General features: G+C 35.1%; 1 protein-coding gene across 2 annotated transcripts in view; it reads left to right on the top strand.

Annotated features, from left to right (window-relative positions):
• Positions 1–23,944, top strand: part of RpS2 (ribosomal protein S2) — a 28,231-nt gene extending 4,287 nt beyond the window's left edge. The window contains exons 2-6 of one of the 2 annotated variants that reach the window (XM_081731463.1): positions 1,474–1,696; positions 9,255–9,372; positions 11,251–11,414; positions 19,191–19,350; positions 23,531–23,944. In XM_081731463.1, the coding sequence (XP_081587589.1) occupies positions 1,481–1,696; positions 9,255–9,372; positions 11,251–11,414; positions 19,191–19,350; positions 23,531–23,694 (822 nt within the window). In that variant the 5' untranslated portion in view covers positions 1,474–1,480 and the 3' untranslated portion in view covers positions 23,695–23,944. Of the gene's footprint in view, positions 1–1,457; positions 1,697–9,254; positions 9,373–11,250; positions 11,415–19,190; positions 19,351–23,530 lie in introns of both variants that reach the window. The other variant, XM_081731462.1, reaches the window with a different exon arrangement.
• The last annotated feature ends 1,952 nt before the right edge of the window (positions 23,945–25,896 follow it).

Here is a 25,896-nt window from a genome sequence, read left to right on the forward strand (position 1 = left end):
TAAAACTCTTTCTCAGGGCTAAGGATCGACACTTCGGTGAACGCAAAATTCCTGAATAGATTTGTCTCAATGGAAACAGAACAGTGTATCTTCGTTTCATTATATGAACAATGATGTTTATTTTGCTTTGTTAAAAGAAATAAAATGTTGTATTTTTTTTTTTTTTTTAATCCCATTTCCAGTTGCCAGTTTGCTTTCTTACAATAATTTTACGTCTATAGGACCCTTATAACATACTGTAATTGTACTGTACTTGACATATTCCACCAGACACGCTCTGAGAATTCGGGTGTATCCGGATCTTCTTTTTTAATGCAACTCTCCTTAGTTTTTGTATGTGTAAATTCAAGTGTAGTGTTGAAAAAATAGAAGTAGGTCTTTAGGAATTTTCTTGTAACTGGAACGTTTGTGGTGTCTTTGATTTAAATAATGGTATTAAAAAAAGTGTGTATTTGTAGTTATCGAAGAGAAGGTTTTGTTCCCTTTTTAATGCAGGCATTTTTTGTTTGTAAGTATGGAAGTATCCAAATGTAGTGTTGAAAAAACAGAGGCAACCTGTATCTTTAGAGTTTTCCGTCTTTAAATGGAGAGTTTTCGATATGTAATGGAGAAAAACTTTATTATTTGTTGGTACTCAATCCGCAAGTATGTACTACAAAAAGAAAGGGAATATATAGTCTCATTACTTTTTATTTCAGATTACAGTTGAACATTGTTAAGCGAATTTGATCGAGCGCGAACGCAAGTCGTTATGCATGGTTTCCAAACATTTCCTGTCGTATTGTTGTGAAGATCTCGTCTTAAGAAACATATTTTAAGCCAATTCTGAGAAACACGACTGAAGAAGATAATTATAATCGCATTAAGGTTATAATTTCAATCCAAGTTTTGAAATATATTTTTGGAGGTGGATATTGTGCTGGAAAAAATTTCAGCAACCCTGGCAAATAAGCTGGGCAAACTTAGCACCTTCGCGAAAGTGATGGCCTATCTTTGAAACGTCATGTCAGTGCAGCCAAAGAAGATATTCAATTGAGATTTGACACACAATCTTCCCATCATATTTCATTAACTTCGGAAGTGGTCCAGCTGGGACCGTCTCTACTTGATTCATGACACGGTATGACCCGTATCTAACTCTTATCGATACGGTTGTGAATAGAATATTTAATACTAGATGCAGTAAGAGGGGCAGTGTTAATAACATATTTTAAACATATTTCAAAATCTCTCGTTAAACATGAAATGATGTGCGAATAAACAAAACAGTAGGGTTAGTTTCACTTATATTTAATAATAATGTGCCAGCTATTTTCCTTATACATGAAATAATGATGCGTGTTTAGTTTTTGAGTAGTATCTTTTAGAGAATTTATTTCACTTATCGAAACATTGCAAATTAGTTTATCATAAGTTGTATGTGCAAATATTATTATTTCTGTCGATTTTATTTGCAGCTTGTTTATTTTCTAGTGTAAGAATGGCAGATTCTGGAGCAGCTCGAGGAGGTGGATTTCGCGGTGGATTTGGTACCAGAGGTAGAGGACGTGCACGTGGTCGAGGCCGTGGTCGCGGTCGAGGTCGAGGCAAGGAAGTGGAGAAAGAATGGATTCCCGTTACTAAACTAGGACGACTTGTTAGAGACGGAAAGATCAGAACTCTAGAAGAGATCTATTTATTCTCTCTTCCTATTAAGGTGAGTCTTCTGTGTACATACAACCTTTTTCCATAAAATTCGGCTGTACAAGCCTTGGAAACCCTTGGCGTACTCGTCTTTAGGGTTGGGCTTTAGCTAGGTCATAACATAATATTGGATGTTCGAAATGTCTGTAAACCTCTGGCGCTTCATCTCGAATTTTAGTTTGGGAAACAGGAAAAGGTACGGGAAATCAATTCTGAGAAGTAGGGGTAGTGATAAGTGACACAACTTCCCTGTTGGCCAGGAACTGCTGCAGCAGAAATGCATTGTGTCCAGGCATTTTCGTGGAGCAGGGTCTAGTCATCTTCCTTGACGTACTGGGGGCGTACGCGCTTGATCCCTCATCGGAAGCGTCACTATTCATTTCAGCAGTCCCGAAAATAGATTCTACAGTACTATCAATCATTTTTGTCACTCTAGTTTCCCTAAATGCTAACCTTCTAGGCGCTGAAGTTGGACTTTAAAAGGTCTTTGAAACTATATCCAATCAACTTAAGAACCCCGAAAACTATGTATTCAACACTAATATTTGTCGTTTTCGATTATTTTTACATTTTATCATTCCTTCCCACCAGGGGTGCTAATGAAAGCTGAACTCGCACTTAAATGTCATCAGAAGTGTCACTATTCATCTCATCGACCATGAAAACTGTGGGTTCGTTACTAATATCGGCCGTTTTCGATCATATTTTTGTCGCTTCTCCTCCTCCTCCCTGGTGTGGTAGGGGATCTTATCCCCCACAGTACTATTTTCCAAACTGTAAGTAATATGTCTACCAAGTTTGGTTAAAATTTCTCCAGGCGTTCCAGTTATGCTGGGACATTCGCATAGATATATGTACACACGTTTTTATATATATGAAAGATTTCTGTGGAACCCACGCCACCGGCTACAAATGATACCGGAAATACGTCGTACTTTGAGCCATCCATTTTAGTAAGTAAAGTATAATACTGAAAACTTTTCCGTGAAAAGATACCGATAAGCTTCATTATTTACAAACGTGATCCTATTTGTAAGAAATGAACGGTTGAAAGAAAGGTGTATTAAATAAACTTGTTTATGTGTCTCATAAAGGAGATAGTGATTTTATAGAAATTAAAGCAGTCTTACCTTGGCGTAACATTTTAATTACAAACCATAATATTTCACAACAGCAGGCCTTTAAAGTTGACCAGTGTAATTACCATGTAATTGACCATAATTAAGAAGATGGGATGTTTCGAGAGTCGCTTCTGCCCATTTCGGCCAGAAATGAAAGAAAAGCGCAATACGTCGAGAAATAGTAATATTCTTATTTATGAAATATTTTGATTAATAGAACGTGTATAATACATATTTAAAGATTAAGATATACTTAACCTCATTATATTAATAGAAGTGCAACAAACTTTACAATATTTCGATGCTTAACGAGTAATCTTTTACGAGGACCGAAAAGTCTTTCTACCTATGTAGCAAAAAGTATTTCACGATTAGAACAGTACTCATCTAATTCTATTTCTAGAAGCAGATAAAGAAATCCGATATTCTAATAATACATTTTGTTCTGTTTTAAAAGTAATTAACGTGTTCGTACTTTTCACATTCAAGAGTAGAAGCCGGAAAATTGTGTCGTAAATGTTTACATGGCTTGTTACAGCCTTCTGCAATTTTAAAAGAGTAAGTTCTTCGACATCTGTGTTTTTCCATTGCTGGCGAAGATGTGAATAACAGGGGCTCTCGAAATTATCTATTAAATATTGCGGATCATTAGGGTCACGTTCATGAAAAATGTGACAGACATTAGAGGTTTGTTCACTTACGGTCTTGTATAAACGACTACATTGTGATATTTACTTATGGAATCTATTTAAAATAAATAAGAAAACAGCTTGTATCATACATACCGGACGTGAAACTCATAACGTACTGTTTCAGACTACTACTACCACTCTGCCCACTAAAACGTTATGGGGTAGATAAATGTGGAGTTGTTGTGAATGTAGGGATATTGTTTGTTGGCAGTAAAGATATAAAAATTACTAACATTCTTTCAAGAAGAGGACGAATTGTTGTTCAGCGTTAGTGGTTATATCTTGGCGATACCGATGTTGCTAACTGTTTCTGCATCCCAGCGATGTAAATGTTGGAAGCCGAGATGATGATGAAAACTAAACCTACCTCAGTATCTTCTCTTGGAATTCTTCATAAAAGTTCAATTTTTATCTTAAAGTGGACCCTATAGAATCTGTTAGTAATTATGAGATTGATGTAATTGAATTTGCTATATGTATGCTTGCATGTGTTGGGAACTGATTAGTTATCGATGTGTTAGTGACTGAAATGTATGAAGTTACGAGGTCTCTACCTCGTCATTGTGGAGTAGTTGTATAATAAAGGTTGTTGATGCCGACGGTAGTTCCTTGTAATTACGACAGTAATTAAGTATTGACTCAGTACATATACTACATAAGTATTGACAGCGGGCGATGTAGTATCAGAAGATGCATTGAAGAAGTAATAACTGCATTTGAAGCTACTAGTGTTTTTGCAAGAGTACGAGGAGGAAAATATTTGTGGAAAGATCTGCATTGAGATTTCCCACGCATATTTAATTTCAAAAAGGTAATATTCATATGGAGACTGCGTCGGATACAAACCCAAGTAATGGCTTGGATCCCACTTTAAAAGTAGGTTCTCTGTTGTTCCAGGGACGTTGTACTTAAATTGCTTGTGTGGTGTGAAAGGGGTAGAGATTAAGCCTGGGTCATGTGAGCTTTCGTGGAACGACAACGAATACATGTATCCGTTCGTTCCTCTATCTTCCGTATTCTTTACCTTAGAAGTTATACTGGGTAGAAGTTTATTTCAGTGCTTTAGAAAAATAGACAAAGCAGCTCAGGTTTTTATGCTTATCAGTAAGTCTCCATTTGTGCTTCACATGTTGCCGTACAAACATGCAAACGAAATCCTATCTCACGCCACGTGTTTCCAAGCATCTACAGTGTGGTGGTTTCACAAGCACTAACAATCCTCCAATGCAAATCAATCAAGTCCGGTACTGTGGTTCTGTAAAAAATTGTCCTTTGCATCCCCAAAGAAAAAGCGCAGAGGGGAAAGATAAGGGGATCTTCGAGGCCATGATATTGGCCTGCTCCGTCTGATCCAGCGATCATTGAAGATCTTATTTAAGCGATCCCTATGTAAGTTGCTGTATTTTTAACTGCATTGAAGTCAGGGTTTGAAAACACCCGGGTATTTTTGAAAAAACCCAACCCACCTGGGCCCATGTGGGTTTTTTCGGGTATTTTCGGGTTTTATTGGGTTTTTTCGGGTTTAATTGGGTTTTTTCGAAATATTTCAATCTCTTTGGGGTAAAAATGTTAAAATAAGATTTACATTTTATGAGTGTCATTGTCACAACTTGCAACAACTTTCTATTCACTGCTGTTTTGAAAAAAATGCCGCCATTTTGAAATTTTATATTGGATCACCGAAAAAATCTATACAGCAACTTTAGAAGGTCTTGTGCTTCTACCTTCAAAATATCAACTTAAAAAGTCCGAAAATTGTACCTTGTAGCATGGATACCAGCTATTTTGAAAAATGGCCGCCATTTTGAAATTTTACGCCGCCAAAATATATACAGCTAATTTAGTCTCTCGTGCTTCTACTTTGAAAATTTCAACTTGAAAGACCCAAAATTGCGCTTTGTAGCGTGGATTTCAGCAGCGCCGCAAATTTGTCTTCAACATTGGGGAGACGGGTAACACGGTATATATATATATATATATACAGGGTGCGAATTACCGGGGGGGATGAGGGGGATTTTCCCCCTCAATCACATTTTGTTCCCAACCAAAGAAGTCAGCTGAAGTATCCCCACCGGGGATGCTCGCTTTCCCCCTCAAACTATGCTTAGTATAACTCCAAATTTCACTGATTTTTGTTATTTCTTGTAAATTTAATCTTCTAGCTGTATTTCGAAATGATCGATGTAAACTGCTCAGTTTTGGTCATTTCTACCTACCACCTAATTACCCACTATTTTCAACGTTGTTTAGTAGAACTATATTATTATGACTACGGTTGTTACTTGCAACTGTACCTTCGTACCCTTCAGTTCGTCATCGTTTGTGAATTTGAATGTACTAATTGCGTATAACAAAGCCACATATAGATTTATAAATGTTCTTAGCGGTTGGCCAAGGAGTAAACAAATAGCTTCTTCTACCATACTTGGCGAAGTTCGGATATGTAATATTCATACTCTATATTTGTATCGATTATCATCTTATTTTAATTTTTGTTATAACATGTTATTTCATTTTCCAGTGTACTCTTTGTTAGCACATGGTCTTAATTCCCTAGTAGGTTGTGTGTATGCAACTCAAAAGTTGCATTTAATTTGTGATAATTAGCATAGTAATCACTGCTTTTATAGTTTACGGAAATGAACTTTTGAAACTGTACTCAAAATCTGAGATATAGGTATTCTCTCGTAAATATATGTTAACGTACACACTGGGGGATACGCTCCTAGTGAGCAGACATGTTAATGAAGGTGATTTTTAGGTGAATAAGCGAATAATTCAAGATTTGTTTCAGCATTTGTTAATACGACTGGTTCTCCGTGCCATTGTCCGTGTCTGTATAAGCATTTCAACTGGAGCGGGTTTTTTTTAAAGTTAACCCTTCATTTTTCCATCTTTTCGCTGTACAGTTTGCTGTCCACGCAATTAATGTTGTCTGAAAGACTTCAGTGTAATGTTTTACTTTATTTGAATAACGTAGCCCATAGTGAATCAACTCATCTTCAACCTAACAGTAAAGTAATTTTTAAGTGTTGACTTTCCGTGCCCATCACGGAATCAATATTTGGAGAAAAAAAAGTCGTGATGAGGACAGCTTTAGCGGGAAGTAGAAGCACAAGCTCGAAATTTGAATTGAGAGATTTTAAATATTTGGCCTTCGATTTGACCTTGATGTGAGAAATCGGGACCAGCAACAATCCATTTCTTATTTGATAGGCTAATATCTAGATTTTCTTTAAAAAAAAAAAAAAAAAAAGTCCGGTTTAACTGATAATTTTAGTGGTTTTCACAAGATTGAAGTAGGTTTCTTTTCGCAACCTGTATGTATTAATGTAAAGTGGAAGCTTTCAATATGAGTGGAAAAATTAACATATGCTTGTGATCATGGCTATCGTTCGAGCCGAATTATTAACTAAATAAACCTTAGAGAGCTACGGGGACAAGAGTGAGTACAACATTAAAACACGTTCAGAAAGGTTTAGTGGGGTGTGTGTATGTCACACAATATATATGTGCATAGTTATTGTCGGTAGATTTATTAAATTAATAAATCTCTTATTTATTACACATGCCACACACACACACAGACACATACATATTATATATATATATATATATATATATATATATATATATATATATATGGGGTAAGGCATTTATTGTCTCATTTTGAAATTTGAACTTTCAGACTATGTCCTTTGGCTTAATTTTATCCCCCCCAATATAGGTTATCTAATTCGCACACTGTATATATATATATAATATGCGATGTACAAAATATTTATGAAGGAGAAAAACAATGCTGGGGAGGATTACCTATGTCGGTCCCGGCGTCCTCCACAGGGGACATAAAATATGACGACATTATTATTGCTTTATAACTTTAAAATCCGACTGGCAACATTGAAAACTGTTTACAAGGGATGATCCAAATATGATCATTCCCTGTAAACAGTTTTCAATGTTGCCAGTCTGATTTTAAAGTTGTAAAGTAATAATAATATCGTCATATTTTATGTCCCCTGTGTGGGACTCAGGGAAAACATGGGTAGGGGAGCAGAGTTGTCTTCAACATTGGGAGGCGGTCAGATTTGAGGCTTATTCTGGGAGGTATCAATTTCATTTCACTTTCCTTTGTGACAGTTGGACACAAATCATCACATTTCTTCCTAAAAGACACATTTCCAATCGGGTTATTGAGGGGGACAGTTCCAAGATTGTAAGAGATATGTCCCCATCATCCTCCCGGGATTTTCGCCAGTGGATATCAGTTATTTTTTTTTATATAAAAAAAAGCGCGCCATTTTGTAATTTTTACGTTGGTATGCTGCCAAAATCTAAACAGAAAATTTAGTGTCTCTGGTTTGTATCCTGAAAATGTAAAAGACCGAAAGTTGAACACTGTGTGGTAAAGGCAGACAAACGAACAAATGTAGATCGAGTCATCCTAGGAGCCTCAGTGACGTTCGCCAAATATGAATACCAAATAGCTATACTAATTTAAAACAAAGACATAATTCATCAAAAAGTTTTAAATATTTTTCAACGTAAAATAAATGGTCTTATTGTTGAAGTTCACTTTCGATGCTTTGTGCATTCAATTACGGGAATTACCCGAGCACTTGTTGCAAGACCGTTCTCTTCCGAAAACTAATTCAAAACAATTAGCAAAGATAGGCCTATAATTCATATTTTATAAAGTAAATGTTTGAAAATGTCTAAAATGAAATGAAATATCCTCCAGCGTAAAATAAATAGTTTTATTGTTGAAGTATTCACTTTCGATGCTTTGTGGGTTCAATTGCGGGAATTTCGCGAACACTTTTTTCACGACGGGTTTTCCCTCAAAATACAGCTTGCTTTACTGTACATCGAAACTTCCATTAATACTGAAGTTTGACTGCAGCACTTAAAAAAGTAAGCGTTACGTAGTCTTCGGAGCTCCGAGCATTAAGCTTCTTAGTTTTGACAAGAATTTTTACGTTATTGCTAGTGTTGATTGCACAGAATGCTTATTTGAAGGCTAGCAACAAATGACTGAACTTAACTGTTGCTGTTGGAAAACCAAATTTTACTGAATACTTTTTTTTACCATCAAAGGTAAGAAACACTACTAATAGTTTTACTAATGTATTTACATATTTACTGTTAGTACCGGTACCTATGACCTTAAACCCGTCAACGTATGAGGGATAACGTCCCTCGGGGTGCCGAGTCACGAAACATACTATTCATGGAAAGTATTTTCTAAAATATACAATCGCTTACTTTACTTCAAATAGGCTATAAGCATAATCCACACATTAATTTGTTCTACAATTATCTTAAGCTAAGGTGAGGGTTTTATTTATTTATTCATTCATTCAGTGCATTTAGAGCTTTATAAAGGTCTTATGTTGAATATTTTTGTCTATCTTAACATGAAAGCATATAATTCGCCCAAAGAAAGTTTAAAATCTGATAAAAATAGCTTTCAATGCGATCACCTTAGTTGTACCAATAATACACTAACAAAAAAGTCAAAAACCCAGGTGGGTTTTAAGATGGGTTTTTTCAGGTGGGTCCAACCCGAAAAAACCCGGTGGTTTTTTTCGGGCTGGGCCCACTTGGGCAAACCCTGATTGAAGTAAACTTGCTGAGTTATAAAAGTTTTTATTGGTAGTGGTGCTGGACACACTGTATGCATTGAATACATCAACAATAGAAAATTTGGGTATATTTCAATTGTGCGATAATTAATTTAATTTTTTCTTGACAGGAATTTGAGATTATCGACTTCTTCATTGGTTCAGCATTGAAAGATGAAGTATTGAAGATAATGCCAGTTCAGAAGCAAACTAGAGCTGGTCAAAGAACTAGATTTAAAGCTTTCGTTGGTAAGTGTGCGTGTTTATATTTCGGTTAAGTTGTTACTCTAAGCTGTCAATATTTGGTACACTTCTAAGAGTTTAAAGTCCAGTTTGGTTTTGAGCTCAAGTAAGCCGCGTTTTGAAGCTCCATAAATTTGCTTCACGGTTAATATTGTCCTCCTCACTGGTCTATTGGCTAGTGCCTGCACGTGATGTTTGTCGTGGCTTTGATTCTCGCTGAGGGAGCATTGAACGCATACGGTGGTTCGAAATAGTTTAAACTTAACGTCTACGTCTCGTAGCCTCGATGTTGAAACGGGGTGATAAACCTCAACAAATACGCTACATTTAAAATAGATTTTATGAATACTATCAGAAATGGGCAATACAAGTTTCATGGAACACCGGGGCTACAAATTGTCAAGCCTGCTCTATAGGTTACTGGTGGATATTTCAAAATTCTTTATAAATTATTTACTACAAAGCCATTTATAAACAGAACATTGTCTTAAAGAATGGGCTTAACAGGCCCCCTGCGCCCAAAAATGAAATCCATACTATTTTAATCCGTTCGAAGCCTATTTCTATTTCATCATATCACAAATATTTGATTCACAATACACGGGAACTTTCTTTATTTTTGTTTACTTTTTGTAATATTCGATTGCAAGGTAGTCTTGGAAGATTTCTAATTAGAAAATGACGCTACATACTGTATAAAATCAACATTTTGCAGAAAATTTCTTCGTTATGCAGTGTCTGCCAATCAGTAAATAAAATAACTTCAAATTTGAATTTTTGCTATTAGACTTACCTCTCTGTTACTGAAGTTTTTGAGAAATTTGTTCCTGAGATGTTAATAGCAAATTGTGAGATTTTATTTTTCTACATTATTTAGAACTGCGAACCTCATATAGTTTACAGTTACAGAGAAATTAGTGTGAGAAACATATCAGTCATTTCCTTCATTGCCGCACAATAGATTATTTTAGATATTAATTTAGATTATGATGTTGAAGGAGAAAAAAGTTCGTACTTTTCACACGGTAGACTGTTCTAAACAGCTTACAGTTTCTGATGTAATAGTGGGGAAACTATTTAACTATCAAGATCTGTTCAGCTTTCTTTCTTAAGAGATATTTTTGAATAAATATTTCCTAATGTTGCAGAGAAAAATCAGAACCGTAGATCTAATGTCACAGCTGACAGCGAAATTCAATTGGAATCTGGTACTATTTGTTTCTTTGAATTCTACAAGAACTCCACAAGCTCAACATGCACGTGAAATGTCTGATCATCGCAGACGATGGAAAAAGTACCGTTTGCCTGTTCTCGACAGCAGGCCGAGTGTGTGTCGAACTCCCAAAGAAACTTATATTCTGGACTTTCTGCTTCTTACCGTATGGAGGCGGGGCTCTGTCCTTGTATAGGTCGCAGTTTAATGGTATTCATTTCTCCTTATTACTACTTTAAAGACAAATTATTGCTTGTGGATGTGTTAGGTAACTAGATGTGTTCTACGGTACAAATGTTCTTACATAACTTTCGCAAAATAAGTATACCTCGAGACAGACAGACCTGTTCTTGGGTGGGCCTTCTCAATCTCCTTACTTTGAATATGTAAGTATAGTCAGTCAGCTTTAGAGCTGTGAGTCCGGTGCAGTTTCCTCCTGTATCATCACGTACGCAACTGAGTACTTTATTGCATAAAGAACAGTCCTCTGTTCCTCTAGAAACAATTCAAGAGTTACATGCCTGATTTTTGCGTCGAATACAAGTTAAACTTAGTGCAACGTTGTATTAATAAGGTATGTTGCATTTTTCGTGTAGGTATCTCAATTATTTTGATAACTGTATAGATATAAATAATGAATACCTAATTGTATTTTTTCTTTGTCGTTACAGCTATAGGAGATTCCAATGGACATATAGGTTTAGGTGTGAAATGTTCCAAGGAAGTAGCCACCGCTATTCGTGGAGCTATTATTTTGGCGAAATTGTCGGTTGTTCCCGTCCGACGAGGTTACTGGGGTAACAAAATCGGAAAGCCACATACAGTTCCATGTAAGGTTAGTATATTCATATTCTGTTTGAGTAAGAAAAATTTGAAAGTTTTTGATTTTAGGGTTGCGTTTATTGCAGATGATCTGAAACTGTCATGCATTCTAAAATATTCATTATTTATTTTCTGTAAATCATTTTGCACTATAGTAGTCGCGTTTCTCTGTTCCTCCATATATATATATATATATATATATATATATATATATATATATAGATAGATAAATAGATGGATAGACAGACCATTATAATTTTGGTCTACTGAATAACTGGAAAATTAGAAAAAGAAGCGTCAAACGGAAAAAAAAAAGATACAGGATATAAAAAGTTAATACTTTTGTGGGGGATTCACGTGTGATAGTTAGGCCGCTCTCGTCGTCGTATGAGTGGAGTGGAGACAACTTGAAAAACTCAATTATGTTCTACCCCTATATTTTATTGTAGATTCTGATTCTAGGAGGAAGAATAAATTTATTTTAAACGTTTTTCTCAATTCGTGATAGATAACGCTCTGATCAGTAGAAACTAGTTTCACTACGGTTTCTTCAGTTGAGTCCCTAACCTAGAAGAATTAGAGGGGAAGGTCTCTCATACCTTCGAAAAAATTCCCCTGTCGAAACATAAAGAACTGGATAGTATAAGTAACAATGAAAGGTCATTCCATGTCAGTTCAACCAAGGCTTTTTAACCCACTATCTCAAATTTGGATGAAATTTGGTAGAGTTATAAAACTTTTTATGCTGATTGCAAGTATGTAAATTTTATTGCAATAGCATCAGCGGTTCAGAAGTTATTGTAATTCAAAAATGAGAAGAAATCCATTTTTAACTTTCACGACATGGTATTTCCCAGTTTTGTAAGAACGCTTTAAAAAAAAAAAAATCATATTTCGATTCCTATTAACGCCAGAAACATGATTCTTTTTTTTTTCTTTTCTTTCTTCAGATTGTCTTGGAAGTTGTTTACCACGAAAAAAATGAAGCGTTTACCATGAAAGCTTTCCGTAGAGCTGATAGAAAATTTATAAAAGGGGGGAAAAAAACGCCATTTTCTAAACTTCAAACCTTTCTCAAAGTCACCATGATGGATTTCAATGAATTTGTTTTTGTTTGAAAGCTTATTACATCCAGTTTCACATATACAAAAGTTGTAATGGGCTATCCAAGCAATGAAGAGATATCCGTCAGTGTTGCCAAAAGATTGCGAAATAAACTTTTTCCATTAACTTCCATACGATTTAACATATTCACTCCAAAATTGGTATAAGTGCCCTTCGGTATCCTAGAAATACGTGTGTGAGCTTTACCACTCCTCCCAAGCAACCCAGTTGTCAGGGTTGCCAACCAATTTCAGTGTTGCTTATCACAGCGTTAGACGTATCTGTGCCACATTTTGCAGTAAGTTTATTACATCTATTTTCACTATACAAAAATTATGATGGACCATCCAAGCATGGAGGAGAAATAGAGTTCCAAAAATTTATAATTAAGGGGAAAAATACAATAATCTGAACAATAAATGGTCATTAGAATTTTTTAAATGTTAATCAGAATAACAACCAAAGAAGCAAATATAGTAAGTCGGACAGTATTATAGGCCTACATGTTATGGCACATAAAATAAATCTTCGGTTTTGCTGTTGTTAGATAATAACATTAAGTGTTTTTTGTAAACGTTTCCCACATTGAAGTAGCTACTTGCAGAGACTCGGGGGATAACTGGTATGTTCTGCCACTAGCAGTTGTTATATCCACTTTACATAAGATGTGAGCAAACGGAACACAACAGGTATCATTTTCAGCTCAATAATATAAGGGAGATGAGCCATGAGGATGTAGGAATTTTACTGATGCATCGCCTTCATCACTATTCACTGACTAAAATCTTCATCCAGACTGTACGCTTTGCTCAATCTTGAATGGATCAGATTTTTTAAAACAATGCATTGCACGTATCCCTGGAATAGTTTTTGCTCCCAGAAATCTTTGTTGGGAAGTGTGGCACGAACAATAGGCATTTCGTCTTTGTGCACAATGAAAAACTTAGTGCTAATGTTTTCTTCACAGATATGAAACATAAAGGCACATGTATTTATTTGATCAGACAATGGTCTCTGAAGGCCTGGTTTTGTAACAACCCGCTTAACAGTCCCACCAATTCCATCGCATGGGGACTTTCCATGGCTGGTAGAAAAAAAAAAGTTTGCCACCATGTCATGGAAATCACTTGCGTGAAAGTGGAGATTTAAGAATGCTTTGCAGTTTTTGTACTGGGTTCAACACCCATCAGTAAGGGAACTTTTGTTTTAAATCCGACATTACCAGTTTCTGTGTTTGAAAGACCGTTGGTATGTCATGTTTCATATCATCTGGAAGAATGGAGTAACTTTTGTGTTGAATAGTCATAATTAGTTGGGGGAATCACATTGGAATACAATAGTTTCTTAATTCTAACACTAACAATATATACTACATTAGAACAGCAGCATAAGACTTCACTTGTTATAGATATACTAGCTGATACGCCCTCCGTTGTGCGGGGTAAGCAATATTTGGAAGATGTTCAAATACATTCACTAACTCTGACTTTCGGAAAGATTGGGAGCGTTGAACTATGTACTACTTTTTCTAGTGTCATAGACATTTTCAAAGAAAGAAAGAAAACAAATTTCGCTATTGTTTGGAAATGAGAGCAGAGTGAATACGGGTTTTAAGCCCTACACACAGCTTAGTAGGCTGTCGAACACACAGTGTTCTGTATAATATATATATGTTGTTCTTACGAAATTGGTAGTTCAGTAAACAGGTGTATTTGGCCCACACGATTTCGTGTATTTGTAATGTTGAAGGCAACGTGTGGGCACAGATACGTCTAATGCTGTGACAGTCAACCCTGAAATTGGTTGGACACCCTGATAACTGGGTTGCTTGGGAGGAGTGTTAATGCTCACAGGCGTATTTCCAGGATACCAAAGAGTACTTACATCAATTTTTAGGGGGGGGGGGATATGTTAAATCGTATGGAAGTTATTTGAAGAAGTTTATTTCTCAATCAGTTGGCAACACTGACTGGGATATCTTCTCAGTGCTTGGATAGCCCATCATAATTTTTGTATAGTGGAAATCGATGTAATAAACTTACTGCAAAATGTGGCACAGATTACGTTTGTGATAGGCAACACTGAAATTGGTTGGCAACCCTGACAACTGGGTCGCTTGGGAGGAGTGGTAATGCTTACAGACATGTTTCTAGGATACCGAAGAGTACTTATACCAATTTTGGAAGGAATATGTTAAATCGTATGGAAGTTATTGGAAAATGGCAACACTGACTGGGATATCTCCTCAGTGCTTGGATGGTCCATCACAATTTTTGTATATGTGAAACTAGATGTAATAAGCTTTCAAAAAAAAAAAAAAAAAAAAAAAAAAAAAAAAAAAAAAAAAAAAAAAAAAAAATCATTGAAATCCATGATGGGGATTTTGAGAAAGAAAGGTTTAAAATTTACAAAATGGCGTTCTAGTTTTATTCTCAAAATATTACCTTTCAAATGGCTTTATAAATTTTATATCAGCTCTACGGAAAGTTTTCAGTTTTTTCGTGGTAAACAACTTCAAGACAATCTGAATTTAAAAAAAAAAAAAAAAAAATGTTTCTAGCGTTAATAGGAACCGAAATATGATTTATTTAGCGTTCTTACAAAACTGGAAATATCATGTGACTGTTAAAAATGGATTTTCTTCTCAATTTTGAAATGCAATAACTTCTGAATCGCTGGTGCTATTGCAATAAAATTTACATACTTGCAATCACCATAAAAAGTTTTATAACTACCGAATTTCATCCAAATCTGCGATAGTAGGTATGGATTTTGATTGGTTTGATGTGGAATGACCCTCCTGTCAATTTCCGAGCCAGCTTACATGCACTTCTTTGCTATACTTGGACTTAAATATGAACGTGGCTGTCACGAGTCAGCTTAAATACCCCGGAAACTATGAATTCGACATTAAGTTCGGTCATTTTGGAAAATTTCCTTTTCGTCCTTTCTCATCCCCCATACAAATGGGGTTAAACTTTGCCTGAAACAGCATCGGAAGTGTCACAATTCAGTTCAGTGACCCCAAGTAGTGGCTATACTCGATTACTTTCACGTTACACCCTACGCACTCACTTTGGCTCTATGGGTGTCTTACCCACGCAGTTTTTTTTTTGTTTTTTTTCCAGATCGTAAGTCATATAAACATGTCCGCTTGTTTTTATGTGTACAAACTGAGTTCCTTCCTAACATGAGAAGGTCGTGAGATACTTTTATTTTTGGCATAAATCATAAATTACCTTTTCCCCTTTAAAGCACCTCCTCCCTTAAGGTACGCATCAAAAAATTCTAAATGGTCTGCAGTCTCTTCCATTTTCAATTTCTTAGAAGTGTGCCAAACAGACGGCGGGTATTCGTATACCGGATAAACATACATGCATTTGTGATAAACCATGTCTTCCCCTTTGGGTCTCCCTCCCCCTCAGAATACGCATCAAAATTTTTAAATAGCCTAAGGTCTCGGATAAAATTGCTTATGTCAATCAAATAGTGCGAATTTGTATACCGGACAAACAAAACCGAATAGACATTTCATATATAAGATAAACAAATCCTTCCCATTACTTTTTCATTTTTATATAACATATTTGTATGCGCTATTTCTGTTTAGACATAATTCAGCCTATATATTTGAAATGATTGATTCTTTGAAAAAAAAAAAAAAGACATTTTTTGTGTAGAATTTTACAAGCTACAATTTTCATAACTCTTTTACTCGAAAAATTTATAATATTCGAAATAATTGCAAAAAGCTAGAATTTCCCTTGTTTCACCGCCCGCCCTCTCCCAAAGAAAGGCTCAAATTAAGGGTACTTTTCAGGATATCTGGAGGACATCAAAATAAGTCTCCAAAAATCCAGCTAGTTTGGAATTATTTCGAAGTTGAAATATAATTTTACTGGGCTAATGGTCTTTCATAAAAATACAAACATTAATTTGTCAGGCTAAATTACATCTAATTGTGTCTTTTTAATTAACACAACTCATCTAATTTGCTAGATGAAAATTCACTCCATTACTAGTAATTCCGTATATACATAACTCAATTAATTGGTATTTGACCTGTGTGGACTTTGTGGTGGACAGACACCGTGCTCGTGGGTTTTCTCGGCGTTGTCTCGTTTCCTCCCACTTTCTTCATTCCACCATTTCATTCATTTCTCATAATCGCCATCTCCTTTAGCTTAACCGGCATAACCGTGGGACGTAAAACTCAAGATTTTTTTTTCATTTTGGTACTTAGTCTAATCTGCCTTGCTACTATTCATATAGTCTGGTACTCAAGAGACTGTAAACTTGAATAATATTACAGTTATGTCCCTCGTATTAAAGGGAATACAGTGGTTCAGTGATAAATCACCTCCGGTGCGAGAGATCCCCCGGTTTGATCCGTGATAAGAGTTTACGGTAGACATAATTATGTCTGTTGGTTTTCTCGAGGGTTGTTGTTTCTCAAGTCTCATTTTTTTTTCTTTTCTTTTTTTTTTTTTTTTTTCATAATCATTTATGCCCTTAAACCTAAAGGTCTATTTGCGAAACGTTAAATTAACGATTTCATTTCATTTTCGTACAATTATTGAACAGAAACAGAAAAAAAGTACATTAACATATTTACAAAATACTTCACAAAATATATCCGAACTAGATTTAATATTACATAGAATAAATGTTGCACTATTCAGTGTTGCAAAATTTTCAGTCATGAGAAACTAGTGTCGTGTTTTTAATGGTTGATAATATCTAAGTTGTTTGCTAAATTAAATGTATGCACTAAAGGCCTTAAGGTATACAAATGTAGAATAATAATGCATAACTGATTTAAGGTAAAAACAAATTTAGAGTAATATTATGTCCAAATAACAGTAGTAAAGTGATTAGTAAATTTAAAGTAAATAAACGTGAATATGCAATGAATACAAAACCTTGAGATAATATTTGTAAAATATCTCAAAGCATTATATGTAAATTAAAGAAATGTCAAGTGTCATAATTATTGTTATGTCAAATGAACTAAACATAAATTCGATTCCTAGACCATTTCCAGTCTCCTTTAGCCTAAAGGATATAAGCATGGAGCGGTAAACTAAAAAGATTCATTCCGTTTCTTAGACCAATTGCTTATTTTTAGCATGATATCGAAGATGCCGGTCAGATTTACATTTGGAACCTTGTCTATTACATTGAGGTTAGTGACATGTGAAGATAAATTTTGTGATAACAATCAACCAGTTTTGCAAAGGTGTAGCACGTACTATCTCAGTCATGATTGGCTACACCCATAAAGTTATGACCGTAATAGATCCGAGCAGAATCTTGTGCTGGGTCCAACGCAGAGTCTAGCAAGAATATTGTCAGAGTAAGAGATATCCCAAAATAAGAGTTCGGACCGTTAGTCGACTCTCAATTTATATAGTTCTTTCTCTGCCTTTGTTGAATGGGTCATGACCATTTTTACTGTGTACAGTGAATACATGTATACACCAAATAAAATAGTATAATGACTATAGCCTATTGACCTCTTTTGTAAAGTTGCTTCCTTCTTTAACGAACTGTTTTGTTTTTGAACCAACTCCTCTCCGTCAAGTGAATTTGCCAAGGCAGGCTATCATTTATGCAGTTTTTTTTTTAATAGTATATTTAATTTTGGAAAATGTTTTTAAATTTTATTTGATAAATGAAATTATACAATAATCTTCTTTGAATTCGACCGAACTCCGTACTCCGTATTTCTATTCCTTCGGAAGTTATCAAAGAGACATGGATGGATGCATAGAATAGCGGTGGCTGTTTTATGTACACTTGTCCAAAGTACAGCTCGTGAATTTTATTTGTAGTATATTAAATCTAAAATCCGGCTACATCGTAATGCGAGGAAGGAATCATTGCATAGTATCTGGCATACCGTTTATTTATGTATTTAAAAGTAGTGTATATTAGCTGCAATTTTATTTTGTCAGGTCGCTTTCTATGCATTTAATGTGATTCAAGTTTCATGGAGTATTTATTTTTGTCCTATTATTTGATACACAATATAAAAGGGCACGGGTAGGCTGAGATTCGAAATCAATTCTCCGGAATACAGTAAGCCAGAAGCGGTCCAGTCGTAAACTTTTCCACTCTATTGTTAGATTCGCACCTATAGAGAAATTGGTCTGATATATAATCGGTTATTCTCGTTATTTATTAAGCTGTGTTGTGATTTTTTCTTTTATCTAATACCTATTACACCTCGCTTACATCTCCATTTTCGTTCGATTCTTCACTTTACTGGCTTACATCATTACGGGGTCTCACTGCGTGATGCTCCCACCAAACCGCCATTCAAATTTAGGAAGTTATTAGTTTTATGAATATAGTTTAGTTTTAGAACTATAGTATTAGGTAGCATACTGGGGTTAAGTATTTCATTGAGGGGAAAAATGTATAACTGATCAAACCATTCGTCCTGTTTCGCTTTCATTCTTTCTTTTTCTTTTCTTTTTTTTTTTTTTTTTTATTATTAATTTGAAGTGTTAATATGAGAATTTAATAAATAATAATACTTTAATAAAATAACTGTAACTATCCCAGATTTAAAAAAAAAAAAAAAAAAAAAAAACGTTGCTTACGAATCAGACTAATTTTGTGTTTCTGTTTTTAAATACGTTATAAAGAAGCTAATAGCTTGTAAACCATATTTTTGCAGGTAACAGGTAAATGTGGTTCCGTACTAGTACGACTTATTCCTGCCCCTCGTGGTACTGGTATTGTGTCTGCTCCAGTACCTAAGAAGTTACTTCAGATGGCCGGAATTGAAGATTGCTACACTTCCGCAAGAGGAAGCACGGGAACTTTGGGCAATTTTGGTGAGTTCATTATGGGCTGTAATTAGCCAGCTTTTACTAGAGATTAACAGGACATAGACCCAAATATTGATCATCAATAGGGAATTATGTATTTTTGTAAAGACTAGTATTGCATTCGAAATATACACCGGGCGTATCAGTTAGTGGAGCACGTCCAAGACGGCAAAACAAACGGATATTGTGTAACAGTAATACATTTCCTATAGTTGCCGTAACATATTGGGATTGAATACCGCCAATGTTTCAATCCTTAAAACTGAGAAAATTACAATGATGAGTTCAAAGTTTTCACGAAATGATCTCTCTGCAGACACTCGCGAGAAGGGAAATTTTACATTGGAGATTACATTGGTGTGAGTCTCAAAAAAAAACTGGGCTACCAGCCATTGCAATAGATGTCGTGTCTAGTGAGGTTTGTTTTCGTTCTCAAATGATTGGTGCTGGTTTCCAGACAGTGGTGCATATTGATAGTTCATCATCATTATCATGATCTTGGCACAACTGAAGCTGCTGTGCAGGGGAGGAGACGTCACACCACACCTGAGCTGAATAACTACGAGAGTTCCCTCACAATATGGTAATAATGAGTTACCATGAAGGATTGCAGTTTATGTAGAACTTAACTGCGATAATTATGGTTGCTGCTATAAAATATGCATGCACATGTATCTACATTCAAAAATATGTGGGGGCATGTATTAGTGGTTAATATACCGACCAACTAGCCATTTTGAATGATAGCTTGACAGTTCAGCAATATAGATGCGAAATTTTAATGAATACTTTGCTTTAGTCACAGTGATTAATAATTCATTGATATTAGTGGAAAGCATGCTATGAGGAGGGCATGGAGCGGATGTAATGACCACCTTTCTTCACTCTGAAGCGCTGCTGGTTAGCTGTGCAAATAAAATTCACCAGTAGCTCTCACAATCCGGATGGACAACGGTTATTTGAACAGCGACGTATAGATTTGGTGTTTTATATAATTATTGGTAAGAGACATTCGTGTACAATAATATTACTAATTAGGGTTAAGGACCAGAGTTGGCAAAAACCATGGTTACCAGGTTTTTTTTTTTGGTTAAACCCTTTTTTTTTTTTTTGTTTAAATAATTTACTCTATGTATTTATATTAAATATGGACAGAAATTAGTTTGTTGCGCCTTGGTGTTATCATGCAACAACAAGGTTATGCTGGAAGAGGTCACATAAGCTTAAAGTGGAATCCAAACCGCTTTTCGGCTTACATCCAAGAGAAATTGTCCATTTGGACACGAAACCGGGGCTAATTGGTCACAAATGTGATTGCCGACTCACTCACGAAGGACTCTTGATAAAAGTACGTTGTACTGATCTTTACATAGGCCTACTTGTTAATATAATTGTCAAGAGTCATTTCAGAAGGACAAAAAGATAAACAGTTACACAAGTAAAAACATTATACAGAATTATATATAAATCGGGAAGCTCCCGCCTTAGCCATTGGTAAAATCCTGTTATTTAAATGTATTTGTGTGTAAAATTTTACGGTCAACGTATCATAATCACTACGCTAAAACTGAGGTATTAAATTACAAATTTGGTATGTAGGTATCAGTCAATAAAATTAAAACAGTCAAATCCAAGCTGATGTTGGAAGCTACGTAGGCAGTTGATAAATTTTGCCAATTTCTATAAATATGTTTAAGCAACCTTGGCTTCTTTATAAAGCAGCAGGCATTCATTAAAGTAGAAATATGTAATTTGGTTTCATTTCGTATGTTTAGGCTTAAATTCCTTATGAAATGCCAACGTTATTACGGAGAAGACTTTCGCTTAGAGACACCTCGAATCGCTACTTGGTTTACACTTGAAATATGGGTTGTGGATCGACCGAGAATTGAACACGGGACCCCTTGATTAAAAGGTGAAAAGTAGATAAACGTAATGCGGATGGTTTGATGTGTGGAAACGTCACCATGAAGTTCACAACGATTTAAACATTTTTCGTTCTTTTGTTTGTTTGTTTGTTTGTGTTTGTTTAAACCAGTTGTTTTTTTGAAAAAAACAGCTGGTTTAAACCAGCCAACCATGTTACGGACCAAAATAAACTATTTGGTCTGAAAAATTTACATATTCCGTATTATTTAAAGCGTTTTCAAATTCTTTTAAGTTCCTTGGAATGGTATTTCGGAAGTATAGGTACTGTTACAGTGATGCCATTTGTAGTTGTTATATACATGAAAGTAGTATATCATTGTTAAAATTGCCATTGTGCATCTGGATTATTTTTCACTTGTCTGCTAGTTCAATATTTCTTACAAGGTTGCAAGGTGAATATTTAATTATCCAAGCTTCATTCACATACGTTCAGATCTAAAGTAATTCCTGTTAGGCAACGTTAACTTCGAAAGTTCAACTTAAACGTTAATATTTAGCTGAGCAGTTAATCGTGAAGTTACTAGTTTCATCAACTCGTAGCTATGTATGTACTTCTTCCTAATTTACTTCTGGGTTTTCCTCATTCAGACCAGGCAAATGCCGGGATAGTTCCTAACATGTAAGTTCCACGCCGCTTTCACCTTCCTCGGGTAATGTGTTCGCCAAAGGACTTCATTTCCCATACGTGACTGATTTAAGGCCAAAGGTGCCGGTAATGCCAGAAATATGTATGAATAAATTAAATTAGTTTCCAGATTACTATCCTGAAAGTATTCCCGTAGTAACCAAAATTCTTGAAATAATCTTCAGTATTTCTAGTCCGCTTCTTGAATGCCTCTTATTAGGATGATTTAACAAGGTTATCACGCAGCAAGCTAATCAAACTGATGCTAAACTTCCGTGGAGATAAAGTAATAACAATTGGATACTAGTTCAACTATTGGATTGGTATTGTACGTAGTTCCAATAACTGAAAGCCCCAATAATGGGCTCGGGAATACACGAATTCCAGACTAAAGTTTAAGATTTAATAGTCACTATTACCTAATCTTTAATTTGTAGCTAGCCTATCTACTTATATAAAATTCGATAACTTCTGAAAATAGTTCTATCAGCATTTTTTCCACCAATCACTCATACACTATCAAAAAATAAAATGAAACTACGTTGAAAATCCCTTGGAGATTCAATGTTGCCAAACACAATATATTTATGTCCAAGTTAGTGAATTTTGGGATTATGTATATTGATAAATTTTGTACAGAATGTAAGACAGAATAAATAATTTTAAAAAAATAGTAAATTATTAATAAAATTTATTTAATGTTTTCCGGTTTTTGTCGGTAATTAACGTTTTTATTTTTAGATATTCCTTCTGTTATACATATTAGATTCATGGAAAATCTCTGATAGGACCATTTTAAAAAGAATTAACGAATTCTATATTTGTAGATGGATAGTAGAAACTAGATAATCGTGCACCATTGTATCTTAAATAAATAGAATATTTGTTCTGTATTTTTAACCTATTATTAAAGTTTTCTGTTGTAACTACGTCTTGATATCCAGCAGTTCTTATAATTACTGTATATCCACGGAAGTTTGGAAGAACAGCATGTGATCAGTGTAATACGTTACATGGTACAAGGTTGTTACATTATCCTGAAGAGTGGGACTCTAGGAGCATGCTCGAAGTATTGAAAATCGCTTGCAGAATTTTGGTTGCCACAAGAATAGCTTCAGGTAGTAATCTGGATATTAAGTTAGGTTACCTAAATCAAGTGTTCAAAGTGGTCTCCGTAATCTTCAGTGCTCAAAACATTGCGCTACGCTCATAAAATTTTCTTCTGTAGTTACACATTTAGGCCTACCGAGTCTAGAAATATCTGCTACAGACACTGTGTTCAGATTTTTTATTCAGGTTATGAATTGCATTTCAAGATGGAAATAACATACGTTTGTTTAGAAATAAGAACATACGTTCGTCCTTAAATTAAAACCTATTCATTGTAAACTACAAATGAAACAAGGTTTGAATCCTTTTAAAATCACTTACGTATTCACAAACCGCACCACAATTTATTTTTACGTCAATTAGCTCTCTTGTTGGAGTCAATTAACTGAATAAATGCTAGTGTCAAGTGAAAGCCCACACCGTATTTCCCCCATTTACTCAAGTTTGTTCTCAAGTTCTCAAGTTTGTTCAGAATGTTTCCATTGATTACGTGATTAATATTTATATATTTTTTTATTCCAGCCAAAGCCACGTATGCAGCAATAGCAAAGACGTATGCGTATTTGACTCCCGATTTGTGGAAAGAGATGCCTCTCACAAAATCGCCGTATCAAGAATATGCTGATTATTTGGTAAAGAACCATCGTCCAGTAGCTGGTCAACGAGAGCAGGCCAGTGCATATTGAACATCCTAGACTGTTCGCATTCCATCAAATATCACACTTTCTATTAACTGATCTCTCTCAGCCAAAATACTTCTTCCATGTTCTTGTTATTTCTTAGGATAAAAACTACTGTAATTTACCTTGAACTATTTCATTTTGACTGGGAGAGTTCATTATTACAAAGTGTAAGAACAGCAGGCACAATCTCCAAAAGAGATTGATTATATGTAAAGAGATGATAAGTTAAAAAATAAACGTAAAAAAAATGAAATGGTAAATTTTATTTTAAATGCTTTTCCCATTAATGATTACGCACATGGTCTCAGATTGAATTTCCAGTGGGGTATTAAGTCCCTCATAGATACATTAGTAGTGGTTCGGATTCCTCTAAATAGGAGATCCTCTCATACTCTATTTCTACCAAGTTGGTGAGATATCTTGCCGTTAGTATGAAAATTGTAAGGTATGCTTAAATTTTAAGTTTGAAAACAAAATCAACGCAGTCAAGAACAAGATGGTTGGGTTGCAGATATTTTTAAAAGTAACAGCAAAATGTGTGTATGCAGTATGGTTCAAAATTTAAAGATGCGAATGGCATATCAAGCGTATCGTACACATACTCTTGACAGATGACATGTAAGAGAAATCTTCAGTGTTTCGCGAATATCCCTTAAGGTTAAAGAAACAAAGTAAATCGTTTAAAGGGGAGGAAATAGAACTCCAAATAAAACGAGGTGTATTGGCTTCTCTAAATTAAATCTACATTATAATGTACAGCAGTAGGTACAATCTTTTATAATCATGGGATTGGTCTCCCCTGAAACTTTCGAGAGTTTATTATTCCTGTACGGGTTTTAATGTTTTCTGTTCTACGTCATGCATCATCGAGGTTATGAGGGACAGGACCAAAGATCAACGTGGCCACAATTCGGGCTTGAATCCAGTGCAGTTGGCGGGTGTGTTGACCATCATGCAAAATGAATCCTTCAGTATAGGCCATTCTCCACCACACTTACATCATCTTCAAAAGAATTGGATTATAGGGCCATACCATCATATTTTTAAAGGATTTTACTATTAAAGACTTTCTGTAGGTTTCATTCGAAGTACTATGTTCAAAGAAAATTGAAACAATTGTTTTGTTTTTTTAATCCCTTTCTTAGCGAGCAAGTCAAATATCATCCTGTTCGGTTAAGGAGTAGAACAGTTTATATTCTGCTTTTCGTAGATTTACAGTTCCTGGTGTATATATATATATATATATATATATATATATATATATATATATATAAAACTAAACTAAGGAACTTCGAATTTTTATTAGATTCAGCAGCTTAGTTTTGAACTTATAGTAAATGCTTTTGTAACTTAAAGGTCCTTGACAACATTCTTATATTTGTAGGTTGTGATGTATTCACTTTGACAAACTGACAACATCATAAGCAATTTCAGTTCTCACAGCGTACAATTTATGATGTCTAAGTGTTACATTCGTTGTAGTTTTTTTTTTTTTTTTTTTTCTTTCCTGGAAAGAAGTCGAGGACGTTGGTTTTAAATAAATCTGTGTTATCCTTAGGGATTTGATTCCGGTTTGGTTAAGTATCCATGTGAAAAATTTAATGTATTTATTTGATCGCAAATTCAATTTTATTTGCACTCTTGTTTTCGAAACAGTATTACAGGAAATTATTTATCTTGGTCAGAGGGCATTTCTGACCTGCCTCTCATCGTGCATCTTGATAGCTTTCTCTCTCTCTCTCTCTTTTTTTTTTTTTTTTTTTTTTTTTTTTCAGAAGTCTGTTAATACAATACTGACCTCAAAATACATATGAGCACTACCTTAAAGTATCAGAAGTATCCATGTAAAACCTACATGTATATGCATGTAATGGATACACTAACCAGCCAAACATTGTGACCACCCGCTAGTTTTTGAATGAAGTCGTGCTGACGCAGGAAGAATCACGGGGTACAACAGAACCGTTCGTCAGACGGTGACTAGGATCTCACTCGATGTGATGCTTGTGCGTAAAATGAGGAAGATAGGCGATATATAGGAGTTTAATTGTAGCCAGAATGTGATAGCTAAACGACTCGGAACGAGCATCTCGGAAACGGCACAACTTGTTGGGTGTTAGTGGCCTGCCGTGGCAGCACCAAGCCACAAGAAGTGGAACGTCCACATCTTATTACAAATGTCGGACGTTGTGGAATGTCGAGGTT

The sequence above is a fragment of the Thermobia domestica genome, chromosome 11, assembly GCF_964235325.1.
Source record: "Thermobia domestica chromosome 11, izTheDome1.hap1.1, whole genome shotgun sequence".
Taxonomy (NCBI): Eukaryota; Metazoa; Arthropoda; class Insecta; order Zygentoma; family Lepismatidae; genus Thermobia; species Thermobia domestica.